General features: G+C 39.9%; 1 protein-coding gene across 2 annotated transcripts in view; it reads left to right on the forward strand.

Moving 5' to 3' along the window:
- Positions 1-18,230, forward strand: part of spns2 (SPNS lysolipid transporter 2, sphingosine-1-phosphate) — a 68,341-nt gene that overhangs the window by 31,578 nt on the left and 18,533 nt on the right. The window contains exons 1-5 of one of the 2 annotated variants that reach the window (XM_078787804.1): positions 4,957-5,232; positions 7,226-7,362; positions 11,461-11,612; positions 13,411-13,477; positions 17,412-17,554. In XM_078787804.1, the coding sequence (XP_078643930.1) occupies positions 5,193-5,232; positions 7,226-7,362; positions 11,461-11,612; positions 13,411-13,477; positions 17,412-17,554 (539 nt within the window). In that variant the 5' untranslated portion in view covers positions 4,957-5,192. Of the gene's footprint in view, positions 1-4,956; positions 5,233-7,225; positions 7,363-11,460; positions 11,613-13,410; positions 13,478-17,411; positions 17,555-18,230 lie in introns of those variants that run through there. The other variant, XM_058086303.2, reaches the window with a different exon arrangement.

The raw sequence follows: 18,230 nt of genomic DNA on the forward strand, positions 1-18,230 counted from the left end.
TACCCGGAGAAAAATCACGCATGCACCGGGAGAACATGCAAACTCCACACAGAGATGGCCGAGGGTGGAATCAAACCCTGGTCCTCCTAGCTGTGAGGTCTGCACGCTTACCACTTGACCACCGTGCAGCAATTAAATTAAATTAAATTAAATTAAATTAAATTAAATTAAATTAAATTAAATTAAATTAAATTAAATTAAATTAAATTAAATTAAATTAAATTAAATTATACTTAATTTAATTTAATTTAATTTTTATTAAATTTTATATGAAAGTGAAGATGGGTCAATATTAGAGTGATGGTAGCCGTTCATACAAACATTCGTTGCTAAGCAAAGGTGGGGAGGGAGGCGGTATTTATGCGGGGAATAGCCGTGTGATAAACCCTGTCACAGAAACCGTGTCTGCAAACGAGACTGATTGACACCGTCTAGCCTGCAGACACGTACAGACCCGCTTATTGTTGCGTCTCTTTGCTCCTCAGACCGTCTCCTTTTCTGGTGTAAATGGTCAAATTCCTCCAGCTTTGTCTGTCCTGACTGTCAGGTTTCACGGCTGAAAGACTTACGATGGGAAATACGCCTCTCTTCTCCGAGGAGCTCCGAGCATCGGCGCAAAGACGATATATACGGCATTGCGTCACCACCACCACTTCCTTTGTTAGCAGTTATTCGGACAGTAAAACATGAAATTGTCGATAACCTCGACTCCCCTCCAGACTCGGCAGATGCTTTCAGCATTTCCAAACACTTTGGTGCTTGTGAATAAAAAAGCTTTGTTGCCTTCAAGGTCTGTTTGCGAATGGCATCATCTTACCGTCCCCCTTTTAGAGCAAGTATAAACCATTCCATTCAAACAGTCAAACGCTACCATTCTACTCGCATTCAAACAAAACATCTGTCCCACAGTCGAGCCTCCCAGGTGCCGGCCGGCTTCCGGCGAGTCCTGGGCTTCACGGGCAAATGTGTTTGCACAGGCCGAGTGAGTAAACAGCACACGGCTAAACGCTCTCGTATAAATAGAATTGTGTCCGCATTTCCTCTTGATGCTCCCTATTCACTGTACCTTGCATTCATGGGTGAGTCATCTCAAGAGGTTTTGTGGAGCTGCTGGCCAACAATCAAAGCGAGACCTTAATGTCTGCCTTTATGTCATCAAAGTATTGGGGATACGAGCAATTGTAGTAATTCTCAGTTGGATGGACTGGAAAAATACTTTGACTGTGTTATCTTTTGGTGATGTATTAACTCACCTGTTTTGAAAGTAGCGCTGCACAAAGGACTTAGAATCCCATGTTTTTAATTTAATTTAATTTAAATTTTTTTTCTGAGATGACAAAGGACTTAGAATCCTATGTTAGTATTTTTAATTTAATTTAATTTAATTTAAATTGGTTTTTTTTCTGAGATGACAAAGGACTTAGAATCCCATGTTAGTATTTTTAATTTAATTTAATTTAATTTAATTTAATTTAATTTAATTTAATTTAATTTAATTTAATTTAATTTAATTTAATTTAATTTAATTTAATTTAATTTAATTTAATTTAATTTAATTTAATTTAATTTAAGCGAGACCTTAATGTCTGCCTTTATGTCTTCAAAGTATTGGGGATACTAGCAATTGTAGTAATTCTCAGTTGGATGGACTGGAAAAATACTTTGACTCTGTTGTCGTTTGATGACATATTAACTCACCTGTTTTGAAAGTAGCATTCCACAAAGGACTTAGAATCCCATGTTATTATTTTTAATTTAATTTAATTTAATTTAATTTACCTTTTTTTTTTTTACTTATTTTACCAGCATGGTGTGTACTTTCCTGACAGTAAATAACAGGTCAGTACTTAGTACGGCCGATAATTCAAACCTGCAACAAAAGGCAATCAAATCTGGCGATTGTTTGTCTCACCGAGCATAACGGTAACATTACTGACACCTAGTGGTCAGTGTCGAATGCTACATCAGTGTCTTTCAATGCATTTTACTTCATTTAGACATTTTTATGTTTGGAAAATGCTTGCATGCAAAAATGAAAATAATATGTACGCATTCAACCAGAAAACATCACAAATTATTAACTCATTTGTGTATTTATAGTTGATGTTTTTTTACACTAGAGGTAAAAAGAGGTGATAATGAAACTGCATCATAAAAGAGAGCATGTTTGGTTTTTTGAAGATAGAAAAACAGCCTTTTATAAGACGTCCAATGGAAATATACCCAGCACAGCAACCAGGAAGTGAAAAGGCACATATTTTTTGTGTTGTTCATGTTGTGGCTTAGTTTTTTATGTATTTTGGTGAAACATATATGGTAAAAAATTTGTGTCAAAATGAAAGTTTACTTGAAATTTTCTCCAAAAAATTATGCCGGCACTGTTTTTTTGGGGGGTTTTTTTGCCCCATGGTGGGTTATTTATGTGTGTGAGGCTACGTACAATATCGCCACCCGACCAATGGGACTTCACATACGAATAATTCAAAGTGTGAGGATGGTTTGACTTTCTATTTGTTTCACACAAGTTAGAATTCATCACAATGATTCCTGTCGTTGACGTGTCCATCACGTCGTCCGACTAAGTCATCGGTCGGCCGTGGAATGTTCTCACACGGCTGTAATTGACGTATTTCGCTCGCTGAGTGTCAATGGGAAATATGCATGTCATTTGGAAAGAACAGGTTTGGCACTCCCTTGAGTCACCACGACATGTCAGTCACCGAGTCCGGGCGACTTTTAGAACCAGACTAGAAGCAGACGGAGACTTAAACGTGACGTGCGATTGCTTAACCTAACTGTTCCGTTTCGCATCCGGAGTTAAATGCTAATTTTAAATAAATAGGTGAAGAAAAAAAAAGAAGCGTTTTAATCCCCAAATTAGATGTTCAAATCCTGGCCTCCCCTCGGGCCCGCAGCGTAAACATCCATGGGACTGTTTGGGTTCTACTGCTATATTAGCATGACTACATTTACTATTTTTAAAGATCGCTGAGCTTTGGGGATTTCTCTCTGTGAAAGCTTTCAGCGTGGATTTGTCCTGTTTGTCCGACTAAACAGGAAGAAGGTGGATACTTTGGAATGTGGCTTTTGCGGACGGGCTGCAATTTATGCATGATTCATACTGAAGGGATGTTTACTGTATGGTGTGGTATGATGGAGTGTACCTTTCCACTTCCAAATGATGACTGTATGGATTTATATTTCATCTGTACCTTTCATTCAATTAATTCCACGTGAGTTAGTATGTTCCTAAGCAGAACCACTTCTTATTGTTTCAAAAAATCATACAGGATTCATTAAAGTAAGCACGGTGGTGAGAAGTCATGATAGATTTTCTTGAGCGCTTGAACGCAACATAACAGGGACGTCCTGGAGGAGCATGAGTTACCCTCAAAACCAGCAAATTTCATGGAGGGAACTTTCACACGGTTACCCAGCATGCCTTGCGGGTCGTAGATGTGGATATCGTTTTGCATGTGTTTAATAGCATTAGCATGTTAGCATGATTTTGACCATTTTCAATGAGATTCGAGTGAAAAAAAAGTCTTCTCCCATCCCATGTGGAAGTGGTAAATTTTTGACGACTGAAGTTTAGAAGAAATTTTAGCAAACTGTTTAGCTCGGCCGGACCCCTTCCCGGTGAGGTGTTCTGGGCATGCCCACCCGGTACAAGGCAGACCTAGGACACGCTAGAGGGATTTCACAGCTGACCTGGGAACGCCTTGGTGTCCTCCCAGTGGAGCTGGAGGAGGTGGCCGGGGGCAGGGAAGTCTGGGCTTCCCTAATGAGCATGCCTTGCGGGGTGTAGATGTGGATATAGTTTTGCATGTGTTTAATAGCATTAGCATGTTAGCATGATTTTGACCATTTTCGATGAGATTAGAGTGGAAAAAAAGGTCTTCTCACATCCCATGTGGAAGGGGTAAATTTTTGGCGACTGAAGTTTAGAAGAAATTTGAGTAATTTGAGTTAGCTCGGCCGGACCCCTCCATGGTGAGGTGTTCTGGGCATGCCCACCCGGTACAAGGCAGACCTAGGACACACGAGAGAGATTTCACAGCTGGCCTGGGAACGCCTTGGTGTCCTCCCAGTGGAGCTGGAGGAGGTGGCCGGGGACCGGGAAATCTGGGCTTCCCTAATGAGCATGCCTTGCGGGTTGTAGATGTGGATATAGTTTTGCATGTGTTTAATAGCATTAGCATGTTAGCATGATTTTGACCATTTTCGATGAGATTAGAGTGGAAAAAAAGGTCTTCTCACATCCCATGTGGAAGTGGTAAATTTTTGGCGACTGAAGTTTAGAAGAAATTTGAGTAATTTGAGTGAGCTCGGCCGGACACCTTCATGGTGAGGTGTTCTGGGCATGCCCACCCGGTACAAGGCAGACCTAGGACACACGAGAGAGATTTCACAGCTGGCCTGGGAACGCCTTGGTGTCCTCCCAGTGGAGCTGAAGGAGGTGACCGGGGACTGGGAAGTCTGGGCTTCCCTAATGAGCATGCCTTGCGGGTTGTAGATGTGGATATAGTTTTGCATGTGTTTAATAGCATTAGCATGTTAGCATGATTTTGACCATTTTGGATGAGATTAGAGTGAAAAAAAGGTCTTCTCACATCCCATGTGGAAGTGGTAAATTTTTGGCGACTGAAGTTTAGAAGAAATTTGAGTAATTTGAGTTAGCTCAAAATGGTGAGGTGTTCTGGGCATGCCCACCCTATATAAGGCAGACTTAGGACACGTTATCGGGATTTCACAGCTGGCCTGGGAACGCTTTGGTGTCCTCCCAGTGGAGCTGCAGGAGGTGGCCCGGGGAAGTCTGGGCTTCCCTAATGAGACTGCTGCCCCCATGACCCAGACCCGGATAATGGAGGAGCCCAATGGATTTGGGTTCCAGTTGTGATCATGGCCCAGTTTTGTATGCATTATTAGGAAAGTACACTGGAAGCCGCCTAAGTTAGTCCGGTTTATGTTGTGGACTAAGTCACGAAGACCCGGTCCTGCGGTCTATTCATGTACAAATCTTTTTAAAATTCAGCCGTTTTAAGTCGCCTGAATAATTGCGAACACGTTGTCCAGGGACTTGACTTTGCTTGGGCGATAACGAGGCGTCAGGAATGGCTTATCTGACCAACAAATTAGGATGTCAGAAGAAATAAAGACAAACGTGGAGACGGTGATGTGGGACTTTGCTAATGACCTCAAATGGAGCCATTAATGACAAGCTGCTAAAGAGTGAGTAATGGTCTACGGCCTTTCCTTTTAAAAGGCATATGGACCAGCTGGGGGCCCACACTGTGTGTGTGTGTGTGTGTGTGTGTTCTTGCTCGTGTCTTTCTGGCCTGGTGTCACACCAGTTGTGCAAGAAAAATGCTGGAATTATGATGTGTGACTTAGCAAAGCTCTTCAGAGTGGAACCTGCGTGGAGCCGTCAACAGAGTCGTTTAGCGTTACGCAATCAGCGCCAATGATGGAGGCACACCAAATGGGGTAGTAATATACTGTGACTTGTTATTGACTGGCTGGGATAGGCTCCAGCTCGCCCCCTAACAGGATAATTAAAGCTATTATATTATTCTTATGTAACTGCTCGGTTTTTAATTAGTTTGAATCATCCTTTATGAGGCGTATGAAAGTGTTTAATGTTCAAACTGTCCACATAATACAGTGGAAGCACTTTGATTGGCTGACCACATCGACATAAGAGGAACTATTTACTTATGTATATTATATATATATATATATATATATATATAGTCATTCCTCGCTGATTGCAGTTAATTGGTTCCAGTTAATTCACAATTTATTCATTCATTCATTCATTTTCATCGCGGGGGGTGCTGGAGCCTATCCCAGCTATCTTCGAGGTGCAAGAGGCGGGGTACACCCTGGACCGGTGGCCAGCCAATCACAGCTCACATATAGACAAACAACCATTCACACTCACATTCATACCTATGGACAATTTGGAGTCGCTAATTAACCTAGCATGTTTTTGGAATGTGGGAGGAAACCGGAGTACCCGGAGAAAACCCACGCATGCACGGGGAGGACATGGGATTGAACTCGGATCTCCTAGCTGTGAGGTCTGCGCGCTAACCACTCAACCGCCGTGCAGCCTACCATTACCAAGAAAAAAACAAAACAAAACACGTCAGCAGTCATTTTATAGGACAGAACAAGGGTGTCCAAAGTGTGGCCCGAGAGCACATTCTAAATATATAATTAATTTTAATTTATTGCATAATTTATTTATTTATTTATTGCATGTATTTATTGCATAATTTATTTATTTATATTTATTAATTTATTATTAAATAAAGAAAACTACACAAAAAAACAGCAAAAATGGGGAATTTGTTTTTGTACAAGAATAAAGTCAAAAGAATTGGAGAAAAAGCATTTTTACAAAAATAATTTTCAGAACAAAGTTGAAATATTCTATATTCTATATTATATATGTCTCCTGGCTGTGAGGTCTGCGCCCTAACCACTCGACCACCGTGCAGCCCATTCCCAATTTATTGATTCCTTATTTATAAATGGAATATTTTTGTAGTTTGAGCATAAAAAAACCTGTTTACAACTTTTTGAATACGGCTTTTTATATTATTAGAGCCCTGTAGACATGAAATAACACCCCTATAGTACATCAAATCTGCTTCAGTATGCGTATTTGTTTACTAGGGTGTGTAAGTACAGTAGTTATGTTGCAGTTTAGTGATGATGGAGTTATTAATACTACGTGCCGACTTAAACTGGCCGATACATTTTTTTTTTATTGAGCCTGCAATTTTATGTCGACAAAAGGGTCAGAAAAGGAGATGTGTTTATTAACGGCGTATAACGTTTGATTCCCGTCTCTTATCCTGTTGAGCCTCTGTGAAAACTGGGATGTGTGTATGTTATGTAACGTCCTCACCCCCTCCTCTTTTTTTTTTTTTTTTTTCTCTTTTCACTTTCCTCCTCTACGTCTTTATGCTGCCTGTGTGTCAAAACAGCTGTCAAGAGCAAAACCGCTGCCCTTTCTGCTTCACAAAGATTCCAAAGTCAGATTTGAGAGGATTAAAAAGGCAAAACGCGGCTCTGTGTCCTGACCTTGACCGGCAATATGGACTCAGTCCCGGGGGAATGAGGCCTCCTAACTAGTCAACACAAGTTCAAGCACCTTTTAAAAAATGAGAATCATGGCCGCCGTCATCATCATCATTTCTTCCTTCTTCCACAGTGTTCATCTGCAGCTTCATGGTGGCGGCTCCCATCTTCGGTTACCTGGGCGACCGCTTCAACAGAAAGGCCATCCTGAGCTGCGGCATTTTCTTCTGGTCCACCGTGACGCTGCTGAGCTCCTTCATCGGCGAGGACGTAAGTTGCAGCGACACCGCGGAACAACGGCGGCACATGTCCACAGTGTGCGAGCCGATTACCGCCGATACGCTTATTATGCAAAACGATGGAAATGGAATGACACGCTCCAGACACTTTTTTTTTTTTAACGTCTCTTTCTTCCAGCTTCATCCAATGAACTAATGGAAGCCTTTGCTTTGTCTGGAGATAAGATGGTGCTTTCACTACCCTGACAGTTAGCTTTGATATCTTTAAGAGCCTCTGTGTTCATTACGTTATTTAATTACTCTCAGGGGTAATTACTGTACATGGGAAGATTTACTAGCACAGCATAAGCCTTCGTTAGCATTCAAGATGGCAGGGGCTTCAAGATGGGATGTAGTACCGTATCGCCCTCACTTAGCTACTTTTAAAATGATCTACTTTATTAAATATTAGGGATGTCCGATAAATATCGGTAACAATAATTATCGGCTCGATATCAGGATAAAAATGTGATATCGGTGTCAGATTTCGTCCTGTTGCACATATAGACTTCCTTTATTGTCATTGCACAATAACACAGCAGTGGAATTGCCAATGAAATGTCGTTGCCTGGCTCCCGTAAAATAATAATAATAGATAATAATAATAATCCCATGTTATTATTTTTAATTTAATGTAAATTTTAAATTTTAAATTTTAAATTTTAAATTTTAAATTTTAAATTTTAAATTTTAAATTTTAAATTAAATTTTAAAATGTTATTGAATTTAATGAATTTTAATGAATTTTAAATTAAAATTTAAAATTTAAAATTTAAAATTTAAAATTTAAAATTTAAAATTTAAAATTTAAAATTTAAAATTTAAAATTTAAAATTTAAAATTTAAAATTTAAAATTTAAAATTTAAAATTTAAAATTTCATTAAATTTGTTGTTCATGTTGTGGCTTAGTTTATGTATTTTGGCAACAATAAATAATAATAATAATAATAATGTAGAGAATAAATAGATGACATCAAATATGAACAACAATGTACAAAGTAAACAGTAAATTGCACATAAAATAATTTTAAAATTTTTCAAAGTAAACAGTAAATTGCACATAAAATAATTTTGAAAATTTTCAAAGTAAACAGTAAATTGCACATAAAATAATTTTGAAATTTTTCAAAGTAAACAGTAAATTGCACATAAAATAATTTTGAATAAATTGTGCCCAGTCCAAGGTGTACCCCGCCTCTCGCCCAAAGACAGCTGGGATAGGCTCCAGCCCCCCCGCCCCGCCCGCGACCCTCGTGAGGAAAAAGCGGTATAAAATGAATGAATAATAATAATAATAATAATAATGTGGAGAATGAATAGATGACATCAATTATGAACAACATTGTACAGCATAAACAGTAAATTGCACATATAATTTAAATCATTTTGAATAAATTGTGCCCAAAATTGTGACTGGACTGGCGACCAGTCCAGGGTGTACCCCTGCATCTCGCCCCAAGACAGCTGGGATAGGCGAAAATGAATGAATGAATAATAATTTCAAGTTTCACATACATATATTCGTGTATTGACTTATCAAAGTTCCTCTAAAAATGTAGCTTCCATAACAAAAAGTCCGAACGATGCCATCCTTGACTGACAGGCACACGCAGCATGAACCGCCGAGCCTGTCAAGTTGTCGCAGCGCTCGGCGTGACTGCAGAGCAGCGCCGCCGGCTCGCCCCGTGTCACGTCTCCAGCGAACGGGTCGGCTTCCTGCACAGCCAGGAGCTGCAGAAGCAATGACAGCGCCGAGATGGTCTCTGGGGGGGAGTGTGTGTGTGTGTGTGTGTGTGGGGGGGGGGTGCTCCAAGATGGCAGTCAGGCGGATTATGGCTGAGATGGGATGAAGCGCCCCCCCCCCCATCCCCCACCATCCCCCACCCTAAGGACCTGTCCTCAGCCACTTTAGGGCTCTTCAAGCACATGTTCTTGAGTGTTCTAACCGCATTGAACTAAAATACACCATGTCGTCAAACATGGTGACTAATTGCCACTTATAAGCCCTTAGAGTGTGGATTTATGATTTTAAAAACAACCTGGAACGTTAGCATATTTATACAAATTACCACAACATTTGGTACACAACTTTTAAATGCATGCTAGTGAAATTTTAGCACGTTTGATTGAAAAACATGGCCGACATCAGGTGGGACTTAGTTAGTAATTACCCATAAGTCAACGACTATGACAATATCTGTATTCCATGTATGCTAGGACATTGAGTACAACCCACAGGGGGCGCCAAAAAATGTAATTTAGAGATTTGAAAAAATTAGGACACCCAATTTTCTGATACTAACTGACTAGCTTGCTAGTTAGCGGCGCTCTCAAATCTCCCCGAGTTGCAATGTGGTGTAAACAATGAATAATTGTAGCATAAATGTGACTATAGGGGTGTTATGTCATGACTACAGGGCTCTAATGATGTTAAAAAGTCAAATCGGTTTTCCATGCTCCAAATAGGAAAATATTATATTTGTTAATGAATCCTGTAACGCGGTCAGCCTGGGAACCAATTAACCGCTGCCCAAAGCGAGAAGACAAATAGAAACTGCTTTGATGGCAGTATCTACAGTACAAGGTGCTGAAGAACGTGACTCAATGTTTTCCAGCAGGAAAATGCTTTGACGGGATATTGTGATGTTGTGTAACTACACCTTTTGTACAATTTTTTAAGGCAGCCTAAATAGAAACTGTTTTGATGGCAGTATCTACAGTACAAGGTGCTGAAGCGATGAACGTGACTCCATGGATTTTTTTCCAGCACGAAGATGCTTTGACGGGATATTGTGATGTTGTGTAACTACACCTTTTGTACAGTTTTTCTTTATGGTAGCCTAAATAGAAACTGCTTTGATGGCAGTATCTACAGTACAAGGTGCTGAAGCGATGAACGTGACTCTGTGTTTTTTTCCAGCACGATGATACTTTGACGGGATAATGTGATGTTGTGTAACTACACCTTTTGTACATTTTTTTATGGCAGCCTAAATAGAAACTGCTTTGATGGCAGTATCTACAGTACAAGGTGCTGAAGCGATGAACGTGACTCAGTGTTTTTTTCCAGCACAAAGATGCTTTGACGGGATATTGTGATGTTGTGTAACTACACCTTTTGTACAATTTTTTATGGTAACCTAAATAGAAACTGCTTTGATGGCAGTATCTACAGTACAAGGTGCTGAAGCGATGAACGTGACTCAATGTTTTCCAGCAGGAAGATGCTTTGATGGGATATTATGATGTTGTGTAACTACACCTTTTGTACATTTTTTTATGGCAGCCTAAATAGAAACTGCTTTGATGGCAGTATCTACAGTACAAGGTGCTGAAGCGATGAACGTGACTCGATGTTTTTTTCCAGCACGACGATACTTTGACGGGATAATGTGATGTTGTGTAACTACACCTTTTTTACATTTTTTTATGGCAGCCTAAATAGAAACTGCTTTGATGGCAGTATCTACAGTACAAGGTGCTGAAGCGATGAACGTGACTCGATGTTTTTTTCCAGCACGATGATACTTTGACGGGATAATGTGATGTTGTGTAACTACACCTTTTGTACATTTTTTTATGGCAGCCTAAATAGAAACTGCTTTGATGGCAGTATCTACAGTACAAGGTGCTGAAGCGATGAACGTGACTCAGTGTTTTTTTCCAGCACGAAGATGCTTTGACGGGATATTGTGATGTTGTGTAACTACACCTTTTGTACAATTTTTTATGGTAGCCTAAATAGAAACTGCTTTGATGGCAGTATCTACAGTACAAGGTGCTGAGGCGATGAACGTGATACGCATAATCTGTAACCAATACAATCCATCTCAGCCTCCCGCTTGATCAAATTGTGCGTTAAATTACGCCGCCCACAAATAGTTGAAGGAACTAATATTTTGCAGCATCAGGAGTCTGTATCCAGAGAGTGTGTTGCCATGGAAACAGTTGATGTAATGTTATCAGATGATTTAATATAACATATTTCCCTTTCTGTCAAGGTGGCCTCCTCCTACGTTCGATGTTTGTCGAGAAGCCAGACGATGTCGCTCACTGACCTTCACCGTCTGCTTCTCTTTCTCTTTGCAGTACTACTGGCTGTTTGTGCTCTCCAGGGGCCTGGTGGGCATCGGGGAGTCCAGCTACTCCTCCATCTCCCCCACCATCATAGGAGACTTGTTCACCAACAACAGACGCACCATGATGCTCTCCGTCTTCTACCTGGCCATCCCGCTGGGAAGGTAAGCACCAGAAAAACGTGGAAACTCCACTCTCGAGAATTATCAATTATCAATTATCCAGATGGGTCGCTTCCGCACGTAACTGTTTGTATTTTGTAAAGAAGTACTGCATGAGTATGGGAACTTTTTGATGTATTCCATAAGAAAATGGACCATTGGGAGAAAGTAAACAAAGCTAAATAAATAAAAGATGAATGCACCGGTGGTTGGAGCGCAGTCGGCCCTTTGAGGTTGAACGTTATGCACGGTAAAGCGCGTACCAACATGCAGACCTCATACATGCAGAATACTACCGAAGCAATGTAGCATTACCGCTTACATTATAATATGCTGAATACTTACGTAATCTACTTTCATGGGTGGAAGATGCTAAGTTGAAAAAATAGCCTCTTACTAGCCCGGGATAGCCATAGCCTCTGAAATTCACACAGTCCCTTTTACCCATGAAGGGGCAACCATAATTCCCCAATTCCCCAAGTATTTACTTGGGGGCCACTGGAGCTAGGGTCTGGGCGAGACTGGGCCGCATCAGGTTTTTTCCAAAAAAACAAAAAAACGCATTTATTAAAAACAGAAAAATGAATAAACTTTGCTTTGGTTCCGATTTTCTACAAGAAAAGCTCTGATAAAACATTTCACTGTTCTCAAATATCTTACTTTTTATTTTTCTACACAAAATAAGATGAAAAATAAATAAACAAATCAAGAATAAAGAAAGTCAATCAATCAGTAATAAAAATATATAATAATAATAATAATAAAAACTTAAGAAAGCACATATAGTTGGTGGGTAGACAAATGATTTTTTTCAGATTAAAATGAACAGGGTCTTGAGACACATGCTAACTCGCAAACTAGAGAGCTAGCCACCTAAACGGTAGCCTTCAAATTATTTCCTTTAAACTTAAATAGCCAAAAACTTACCACTTCCACACGGATCGGGAGGATAACTATTAACAGTTATTTAACCTTTAACATGAACATGAATCAAACGTAATAATTTTTTCTGGGTACATGATACCATACAGCATCCATATCAAACATATTAGTTAAAAGTACTCAAAATGGAACATGTTAAATGAAAGTTATTAGAACTTTTTTACAAACTTTGAGGATGCATAACTTAATTTATTTAATTTAATATAACCATAGTTCAATTTAATCAAAACATATTAGTTGAAAGTACTCAAAATGGAACAACATGTTAAATGAACTTGACATAATTAAGTTATTAGAACTTTTTTAAAGAAATTTGAGTATGCATAACTTCATTTATTTAAGTACTTTGAACATTCGGGTTTAGAGTGTGATCATGTGAGAGTGAAAAAAAAACCTCTCCTCCCATTCCATGTGGAAGTGGTATATTTTTGGCTTCTGACTTTGTCCTTCTTTCCCACTGATATTCACAGGAAATCGATGCGCCTCTTTTTTTTTTTTTTCATTCAGTCGACCGTTTCCAGTAAATTTGCAGGTTATGTTGCCATTTCAGTCTATCACACTGATGGGATTTTTTACCGCAATCGTGACCCCCCCCCCCTTCACTGCAAACAGACACAATTTAAATACACAGTAGCCAATCACAACTGTTTTCACTACCACTCTTCATCTCAGGCTGTCAAGTGCGGAGACGCAAGTCTTTAATCAGGCTACAAACAGGATGCGTTTAGTGGTAAACTAAAAGGGCGGAAAACAAACACGGCAAAGTCGGGCGCATGAGTCATATTCTTCATATAGAAATAACATCCATGTGTCGCTGATGTGTGTGTGTGTAATCGGCAGTTGTTCTGTTTTCCTGCAGCGGATTGGGTTACATCCTGGGCACCAGCGCCAAAGTAGCTGCAGGAGATTGGCACTGGGCACTAAGGGTAAGGACGCACACACACACACACACACACACACACACAAACAAACACAAAGACAGATTTAGAGGCCCTCCTGCAGGGTAGTGGTCCAGTTGGTGATGGATCCGGGTTCAGAAGGGTCGTTTTTGAGTGAACACCAAGGGGACACACATGGTTGGACATTGCAATGAAGTGACAGTGCAAATAGAGCTGAAGGCTTAACGACTCGCACACACACACATACTGGCATCAGTTCAAGCCCCGGAGTCTATATAAGAAAACCTTTCACTACTGGTAGCATCATGTAGCATGAAGGAAAATGCTTTTTTTATACCATCCGTCCGTCCGTCCGTACAGTCGCTGTACCGCTTGTCATCAGCGATCCCAGCTGGTTTGACGGATGAACCAGACGAGCGTTTGTTTTTCTGTTAATAGACTACCTGCAAAACTGTAAAAACAACCGCTACGGATATCATAAACGGGCTAGCTTCTTTGTTGGAAGCTAAGGACGACTGGTGATTAAAAAGTCGGACTCGTGCAGCGCATTAATAACGACAAAACAGAAAATGTACTTAAACCAAGGCAAAGTTTTGGCATAAATTTAACAGAAAAACATGCTAACCAAGGTGGATGCTAACCGAGGTTCAAGTCGCACTGTTTTTCATAAGTTGGCTGTTCCTGCGACTTATACTCCAGAGCGACTTATAAATGAATATTAAAAAAATAGGAAAATAAATGTTAAAAGTAAAGACAAATGTGAAATATAAATGTTCAAATAAATGTTAAATATTTATAAAAAATATAATGTAATATATTATTCTATACCTCCCCAAATTCACCGTCCGTTCAAGCGTCATAAACCGTATTTTCCGGGACTATAAGTTGCACTTTTTTTCCTAGGTTGGCTGTTCCTGCGACTTATACTCCAGAGCGACTTATAAATGAAAAAAGTGTTTATGTTCCATAAACACTGGACATCTTTTGTGTTCATGTTTATTTTTTGTGTAGCTGAATAACCATTGTGTTAGCATATCTTACAACTTGCCTTCCAAGAGGACGTAATGTCTGTTTTGGTCATAAAATAAACTACCGGCAAAAAATGCGACTTATACTCCAGCGCGACTTATGTATGTTTTTTTCTACTTAACTATGCATCTTGTGCGACTTATACTCTGGAGCGACTGATAGTCCAGAAAATACGGCAATCGACTGAAAAAAGAATCGTTACCGTCTAAATACCGTATTTTCCGGACTATAAGTGGCACTTTTTTCCTAGGTTGGCTGTTCCTGCGACTTATACTCCAGAGCGACTTATAAATGAAAAAAAGTAAAAAAAAAAAAAAGTCAATGACTTGCCTTCCAAGAGGACGTAATGTCTGTTTTGGTCAAGTAGTTTGGAAAATAAATTACCCGCAAAAAATGCGACTTATACTCCAGTGCGACTTATATGTTTTTTTTCTACCTAATTATGCATTTTTGGCCTTGTGCGACTTATACTCCGGAGCGACTTATAGTCCAGAAAATATGGTAATTGACTGAAAAAAGAATCGTTACCGTCTAGATACCGTATTTTCTGGACTATAAGTTGCACTTTTTTTCCTAGGTTGGCTGTTCCTGCGACTTATACTCCAGAGCGACTTATAAATGATAAAAAGTAAAAAAAAGTCAAAGACTTGCCTTCCAAGAGAACGTAATGTCTGTTTTGGTCAAGTTGTTTGGAAAATACCCGCAAAAAATGCGACTTATACTCCAGTGTGACTTATGTATGTTTTTTTCTACCTAATTATGCTTTTTTGGCCTTGTGCGACTTATACTCCAGTGCGACTTATATATGTTTTTTCTACCTAGTTATGCATTTTTGGCCCTGTGCGATTTATATATGTTTTTTCTACCTAATTATGCATTGTTGGCCTTGTGCGACTTATACTCCGGAGTGACTTATATTCCAGAAAATACGGTATATTTAACCAAAAGGTGTCTATATTGCCCGTCGACAAAATGGCTCCCCACATCTGTTGATGTTTCAGTAAGTGGCCGTCAGTGGAAAAAGTTTGGACACCCCCGTAAGACATTTTTGTCTCCATGCTCTTTTTACCGTGGCTCCAGTGAATGCAAGACAAAACACTGCAGACGTGAGCCGCCTTTAAAAGCACGGCGGCCATAATGAAGCTCCAGCAATGAAAGGTCTAACAGGACACCCCCACCCCGGGTGAGGCTGACTTCAGGGTCAGCTTTTAAAAAAAAAACCCTGAAACAATTTAAAGGCTGCGACTCCTCGTAATGAAGCGACTGACATTTAAAAGACACAAACTAAATGTTCCGTCACAGCAGGTCACCGCCGATTCCTTTGGATTCCTGGATATGAGCGACAGTTGGCGAGGTTTGAGAAAACAGGAAGTCAGTTCCTACTGGACTTGTTGGAACATTAAAAAACATAACAATGAGCCGGGCGCCGTCGGGTCCACCGCGGCCGCAGTGACATTCCAACACCACAATCCCAAAAGCCAATTCATCACCGTTGTGGCATTCATAGGAAAACAGATATGAAGACATGAAACGTGTTCGCTTTAGTCGTATCCTGCTGTCGCTGAAATGACTCGACGGTTTCCGCTTGTTTTCGCCCGTCGGGTTCCTGCGAGGCTCCTTGTTTGCACAAAACGTGGTTGGCAAAAAGGGGGGTCCGTGGAGAGAAGGTGCAGGGGAGGGCGAGCGGTCGCTAATATGAGGGATTGCCAACCATCCATACATACGTACATACAGGAAGTGCCTAATGGGCCCTGTGGGAGTCGGGGGTTCAAAGGTCATGGTTTCACTGTGCCTTGTTGAATTATTACCAAGGGTGAAAAGGTTGTTTTGTTTTTTTAAACATAGGTTGCCTTGCATGACTGCATACTAAAAATGTTATGACAAACAATATACGATATAGACTATGAAATATGAAATACCCCTCCATTTTAATTTCCAAAAATGGTAAAATTAACCTCAAAAGAATCATATTCATAAATTTAATTCTTTTGTTACCTGGCTATTACTGAGAGGACATATATAGAACATATCTTTTAAATCAGGGGTCTCAAACTCAATTTACCCGGGGGCCACTGGAGCTAGGGTCTGGGCTAGGGCCCCCCCCCCCCCAAAAAAACCAAAAAAACGCATTTATTAAATACAGAAAAATATACAAATTTTTTCAGTGCTTTGGTTCCGATTTTCTACAATAAAAGCTCTTTTAATATTCATTTATAAGTTGCTCTGGAGTATGAGTTGCAGGAACAGCCAACCTATGAAAGTGTGACTTATAGTCTGCAAAATATGGTCTATATATATTACTTTATATTATATAATTTATATTATATTACATTATATAATTTATATTATATTACATTATATTATTTATATTATATTACATTATATTATTTATATTATATTACATTATATTATTTATATATATTTAACATTTATTTTAACATTTATATTTTACATTTGTCTTTTGTTTTAACGTTTATTTTCTTTTTTTATATTCATTTATAAGTTGCTCTGGAGTATAAGTTGCAGGAACAGCCAACCTAGGAAAAAAAGTGTGACTTATAGTCCGGAAAATACGGTATATATGATTCTCTGTTCCCTGAAACAGTATTTTTTCCCCCCAGAGTGATAAAATCTGAAAACCCTGCCGATGACGTCAGCCACCCTTCACCGTCAAACATGATCTTTGTCGACAATACAACATAATATCTTAAATTGTGATCCTAAATTGTGACACCCCTGCCTCTTAGTGCATAAGAACAGTTCACATTTAACTGAGGACCGGTTGTCAAAGCCAAAACCCTTCTTAGGAGCCTTGCTGCACCAAGACCGGATGGTATGGACTAAGTCCAGCCCCAACGTCCAGATGCAGTACACCTGGTTTTTGTACCTCCAAGGTTTATTCCTTTTATCGAAACTCTCCTTTCCCGAATAGGTGTCTCCAGTTTTGGGCATGACCGCGGGAACTCTGATCCTGCTCTTTGTGCCTGAGCCAAAGCGAGGAAGCGCCGACCAGATGGGAGGACGCATCAAGACGAGCACGTCGTGGCTGTGCGACATGAAGGCGCTGGCGAAAAAGTAAGCTTTCGGCTTTTAGATTCAAATCGACATCCTTAGCACGCTGACGCCGTCAATGGCGTGAAAATCATCAGACGCAACGAGCTGTTGTCAATCACGCACGTTCAAACCGCGAGCGAGGGCAGCTTTTGGATGTGTGTCACTTTTGTTATATGACCTTTTTTGGTCGCCACATTTCTTAAAATAGCTTTAAAAAGTCCTCCCGTGGGGGCGTATTGCAACGTGTAGTCCAAGTGAGGCGCCATGTTCTTCATCTGAGGAATAGCGCCAGTGTCGGGCAACACAATCTTCTACATTCAGCACGTCTGGACGCCGTTTCTAATGGCGTGTTATTTTTGTCCCCGACATAAAACTGTCAGCTCTCGCTGCATTTCACTTTATTTAGCACTTCTGGTCAAAGACGCTTTAAGGCTTCACGTGGCCACAATTCAGCGTTCAAACATTGTTTCGTGTTTTTAAACCTTCATGAACAACACAACGTGAAGTTAGTGACTTAGACAATGACTTAATAATGCTTTCATTTCGAGCAGCAGTAGGCGCCTTAGAACACACACGGCCATTTTTTTTTTTAATCATGTAAGTGTGTGCTGATTTTTTCGGGTGTCTTCAAATCTTGGACTCTGTCGATTTTGCCAATATTTTGCTGACATCAAGTCTGGTTGGTTTAACATCTTCC

The sequence above is a fragment of the Doryrhamphus excisus genome, linkage group LG21, assembly GCF_037039965.1.
Source record: "Doryrhamphus excisus strain RoL-2023G ecotype Guam linkage group LG21, RoL_Dexc_Guam_v1.1, whole genome shotgun sequence".
Lineage (NCBI taxonomy): Eukaryota > Metazoa > Chordata > Actinopteri > Syngnathiformes > Syngnathidae > Doryrhamphus > Doryrhamphus excisus.